Below are 345 nucleotides of genomic sequence, written 5' to 3'. Positions count from 1 at the left end.
GCTGCTAATGCAGCAGCAAATGCAAACACTATTGTTATTCAGGCAGCAGCAGCAGCAGCAGCAGCAGCAGAAAGAGAACAGATGCATAGGCGAAGCAAAAACAGCAGCAGCAGCAGCAGCAGCAGCACCACCACCACCACCAGCACCACCACCAGCAGCAGCAACATGAACAGCAGCAGCAGCAGCAGCAGCAGCAGCAGCAGCACGAACCTGAGCATAGAGCTGTTCTGCCTGCCACATGGGTACATACACCACCAGCACCAGCCACATCACCAGCACCGCAACAAACAGCAGCACCACCCCGAGCAGCACAAACAGCAGCAGCAGCAGCAGCAGCAACACAAA

At 56.2% G+C, this 345-nt stretch overlaps 1 protein-coding gene across 1 annotated transcript in view; it reads left to right on the top strand.

Annotated features, from left to right (window-relative positions):
* The window catches only part of EMH_0096640 (uncharacterized protein), a gene marked incomplete at both ends in the record, with an annotated part of 867 nt that overhangs the window by 267 nt on the left and 255 nt on the right, over positions 1-345 (top strand). Inside the window, one exon of the mRNA XM_013502428.1 lies at positions 3-345. Coding sequence (XP_013357882.1) covers positions 3-345 — 343 coding nt within the window. The remainder of the gene's footprint in view (positions 1-2) is intronic.

The sequence above is a fragment of the Eimeria mitis genome, genomic scaffold, assembly GCF_000499745.2.
Source record: "Eimeria mitis Houghton genomic scaffold, Emh_scaff9156, whole genome shotgun sequence".
Lineage (NCBI taxonomy): Eukaryota > Apicomplexa > Conoidasida > Eucoccidiorida > Eimeriidae > Eimeria > Eimeria mitis.
This window is presented reverse-complemented; position numbering and strand designations above follow the sequence as displayed.